The 4,490-nt window shown below is 35.5% G+C and overlaps 1 protein-coding gene across 1 annotated transcript; it reads right to left on the minus strand.

The window, feature by feature from the left end:
• Positions 1-738: 738 nt before the first annotated feature.
• On the minus strand, positions 739-3,359 carry LOC112503137 (7-deoxyloganetin glucosyltransferase-like). The gene is made up of 3 exons (XM_025107200.1): positions 3,345-3,359; positions 2,741-3,221; positions 739-1,732 (listed from the first exon to the last, which is right to left on the minus strand). Exons 1-3 carry the CDS (start codon positions 3,357-3,359, stop codon positions 795-797), a joined length of 1,434 nt encoding a protein of 477 aa, XP_024962968.1. The 3' UTR covers positions 739-794.
• Positions 3,360-4,490: the final 1,131 nt, after the last annotated feature.

Below are 4,490 nucleotides of genomic sequence, written 5' to 3' on the forward strand. Positions count from 1 at the left end.
ATAATCATAAAATTGTCACGAGACTTCTCAATAATCGCAAAATTGTTACCGTACAACTTTAGACCATTAGATCATTAGCTTATAAAGTTGATCAATGAACATAAATTGGTCTTACGGGTCTCACGAAAAATCTTTGGTCTCACGTGAACCCAACCCTATATATATATATATATATGTATGTATGTATGTATGTATGTATATATGTATGTATTTATGTACTAGAAGGGTACTCGCACAATGCAACGAGATACATCTCCATTTAATGTTTTGTTTTATCTTTTGTTTCTGTTGATATAATACGGTTTATATGGTATTGAGAAAGATAATGTTTTTACTTTTGAATAAAAATAAATTTAAAGACATAATAAAAATTTTAAAAAATATATCGATATTAATATCAAATTAACTCTTTAAAAGTTCTCGTTTTTTGTACAATTTCTTCAATTCAATTTTTTATTATAACTTAATTTAGGTCAAATAGTGATGTAATTTTTTTTGTCTTAACAATAATTTTTCTTATAATGATAATGATTCTGTTAGAACTTAATAATCATCTCAATTATATTTTAGATTTTCTATATTTATAATGAGATGTTTATTTTATATTTGATTATGTTTATCTGTAGTTAGTTACACAAATTTATACATGAAACTTTAATAAGTTGTATATACATAAAATTTAATTATAATTTTGAATTTTAAATAATATGCATCAATAAATAATACTGACATTGTTCCAAATAAATTGTAAAAGCACAAGCAAAGTAATCTTCACTTTCTCCATAAGTTATGAATTATTTTGCAGATGTTTGCAGCATACGAATCAGTTTCTCCATATTAGCCATGGATGAACCGTACGGAAAGGCACATGCCTCTTCAGCTTTCTTCTTCCATTCAATGCCATTCTTCCTCATCTCTTTTCCCTTCTCTCCATTCATCAACTCGATCACTAGTTTCGCTACTTCATCCCTCTTTACATTGTTGTCGATCTCCATCGCAACCCCCCACTTGTTGCAACACATCCAACAATTCGTCTGTTGGTCTCCGAAGAACGGCCAACATATCATTGGAACTCCACTGGAAATACTCTCGATTGTCGAATTCCATCCACTGTGTGTTAAATATCCTCCGATTGATGGGTGTTTTAGAACTTGTTCTTGAGGGCACCAACTAGACAACCACCCTCTACTCTTTATCTCAGACATAAGATCCGATGGAAGCACAGTAGAGTCGCCAATCACGAGGTCTGGTCTTAGAATCCATAAGAATGAATAATTGCTCTTCGCGAGTCCCCAACAAAACTCGACTTGTTGCTGAGGCGTCATCACCGTGATACTACCAAAATTCACATAAATAACTGACAATGGCGCTTTCGAGKCTAGCCATTTTAAACATTCCGTCTCTTCTTTCCAAAGGTTTGATTTGATGGACGCTAGAGATTTGTCAACAATTTCCTTCTCGAGTAGATTCAAAGGGCCAATTCCGTAGCAAGGAGGAAATATAGAAGAAAGGGCGTCGAGAATGTTGGGTTCGAGTTCATGATACGTGTTGAGAACGATGGTGGAAGCCGTTTTCGCTCTCTCTATTTGTCTAGTAAAGAATTCAACCATGTATTCATCACCAGGGTTGGTGATTCTAATAAAAGGAGGGATATCTTTTAGGCGTATACCAGACATTGAAGGTATACAGTCATAGATTGTATCCAAATATCCATTTACCAAATAACTCGAATCTGTAGATAAAAAAGGATAAATTAGCAGCAAAAATGATATTTACACGTGATTTTAGTGTATAATCACATGTGATTCAACCGTTTTCTTATTCTCTTATTTAGTTTCATATGAATCTGATTCTATGTATTCTTTTTGGTATAACTTACATGTCTTTAAAATGAATTCTATTTTTTCGATAGTCTATAACGAATACCGGAAACATGTTAATGAACAAGATACACATATTTCTCGTATAAATATTGTATTTTCAAAGTTATTTTTCTTATGGGAAAATGTAGTATATAGAATTGGATTCAAACAAGAATATGTATGGTTAATAAGAAAACACGAGAACATTCATATCACATATGATTTTGTGTAAATTTACTAATGAATACAGAACATGGATGCCACGGTGAGCGTGCTACTTGGGATATGAATGTTCTCGTTTGTGGTAACCGTGAGATCTAATCTTAACCACAAATTAATAGATAAATTAGGAAATTCATAATTTTGGTAAATTTTGAATTAAAATTTTAATGCAAGAACATTTTTGGTATTTTAAAACTCTCCTCTCTTCTCTCTCCGGCCACCGTCCTCCGGCCACTGTTCTCCGGTGATACCACAATGGTATCACAATGCATCATATATGTGTTTGTGTATCACATTGAGGTCGTTTGTATGGTCGATCGGAGATGTAACATGCACAGGTATCACAATGCATCTTATATATGTTTGGTATCATACTGTATTTTTTGTTTAACAGATTCAATATTTTTAGGTATCACAGTGGTATCACCGGAGAGAATGGTGGCCGGAGGACGGAGAAAGAAGAGAGGAGAGAGGAAAGAAAATATTTAAAATGTCATTGAATTAAAATTTTAATTCAAAATTACCAAAATTATAAATTTTCTAATTTATCTATTGATTTGTGGTTGAAACTGAATCTTACGGTTATCACAAACTAGTTAGTTCTTTCATGATTTATGTGTGTATGTGTGTATGTGTGTGCGCAGAAAAGTTGGAACCTTTAAGGGGCATCAAACCCTTATCCAAAAGATTCGGGTACTGCTCGATACATAATAGCGAACCAGCTCCACTTGTCCAAAAGAGTATCTCCGGAATATCCAATTCCATGGCAGCTTCAAGGGTGAAGCTCATAATGACATCGGCTACTATGTAAGTCACGGGTGAATTCGAAGCACTCAGTTTGTTAAGGAGACTTTTAAACGGAACCACAAACTTTTCATCCATGGCCTTGCAAAGGGACGACACGTCTTGGGTGGCATTGAGGTTTTCAGGCGTTGGAAGGCTGTCAGGAATGGTCTCGAAGCAGAAGGAAGGGAAGCCACGTAGGGCGTCGGAGCCCTGAGATCGGAGGAGGCGTTGGTGGTTGAATTCCGTGTTGACAAAGGTTATTGAGAAGCCTTTGGAGTGAAGGATTTTGGCAAGTTTNTTATTGTCAATCTCTGAGAAACCTAGACCTCTTCTGCCCAAGTTGACTTTAATCTATACTACATATATAACCATTTAGACCATTATCTTAATTACAACCCTCTAAGCACAAAGTACTATCATTTTATGCATAAATTTCAAAAAACCCTTAAGGACAAGTCATAAAGCACAATGTACAACTAGTTGATGCATTGACTTTAACCCCTCCACCATCACCACCAAATTTTAGATTTCAAATTTGAAATTTGAAATTTGAATTGAAGAGCTTGTGAGAGACTTCTCTCATAAATAACTAGGCTCATCATCTTCTCACGACACTCCATCCTTTTAGTCAAAACAACAATTCCTCATCTCCATCACTGCATCTTTCTATATCCATCACTCAGGCATTAATCTCAGTCTATCACTGATTCTTGCGATTGATTCAATATCCATCCTTCATAATCCTTTCTGCAAAAGGTACAAAAAAACTCAGTTCCCAATTTGATTAAATTTCATGTTCATCTTCTTCTTCATGCGAATCTAACAACTTCCATAAATTTTGATAACAATTACATGAACAAGTTTCCAGCTTTAATGAGAGGCACCCAGAAAGATATCAATTTGTTGAATCCAATGGCTTCTTCTACACAGTGAGAAGAACAGATCCGACGGGATAAGCTAAGGGTGCAGGATTTTGAGCCGCCGGCGCCGGCGTCATTGGTGGGATTAGAGCAAGTGGATGAGACCGGAGCTGGGATGTTGTCGAAGATGTTCAATTTTTCAACCGGAGGTCCAACCACCGAATTGTTAGAGAATCAAATAAACTACCAACATCACCGGAATCAGCGGCCTAATTCTGCCACCGGAGATTGGTATGGTAACAATACTGCTCAAGCCATCACACAAATATCCTTCCTCACAATCTTCTTCTCACCATCATCACCACCAGAATTCTTCAACTTCTTCTTCAACACTTCACATGTTGTTGCCAAACGCTGTCCCATCTTCCACTTCCACCCTTCATCATCAACAGATGTGAAGTGAATGACAAGGGTAACCTCTGCTCTATATTTTATATSTAAGGTTTACGGGTATTTTGCCTTTTCTACTTCTTCTCTTAAAATTCTATGATTCCACTACCATTATCCACTTTCTAATGTACTTCCCTTTTGTTTTTCTTTATGAAGATAAAATGATCGACAAAAGTTTCAGATGGGAAAAAGTCACTTTGGTTCTTCAATGAAAGAACTTCTACAGAAAGAACGAGTGAATTTTCAATGAAAGAAGGGAGTTTTGTGTTTGCTACTATGTTGTTATATAGACCTGCTAGAGTTTAAATGG

This window comes from Cynara cardunculus, unplaced genomic scaffold (genome assembly GCF_001531365.2).
Source record: "Cynara cardunculus var. scolymus isolate 2C unplaced genomic scaffold, CcrdV1 Un_Scaffold_2580, whole genome shotgun sequence".
NCBI classification, from domain to species: Eukaryota; Viridiplantae; Streptophyta; class Magnoliopsida; order Asterales; family Asteraceae; genus Cynara; species Cynara cardunculus.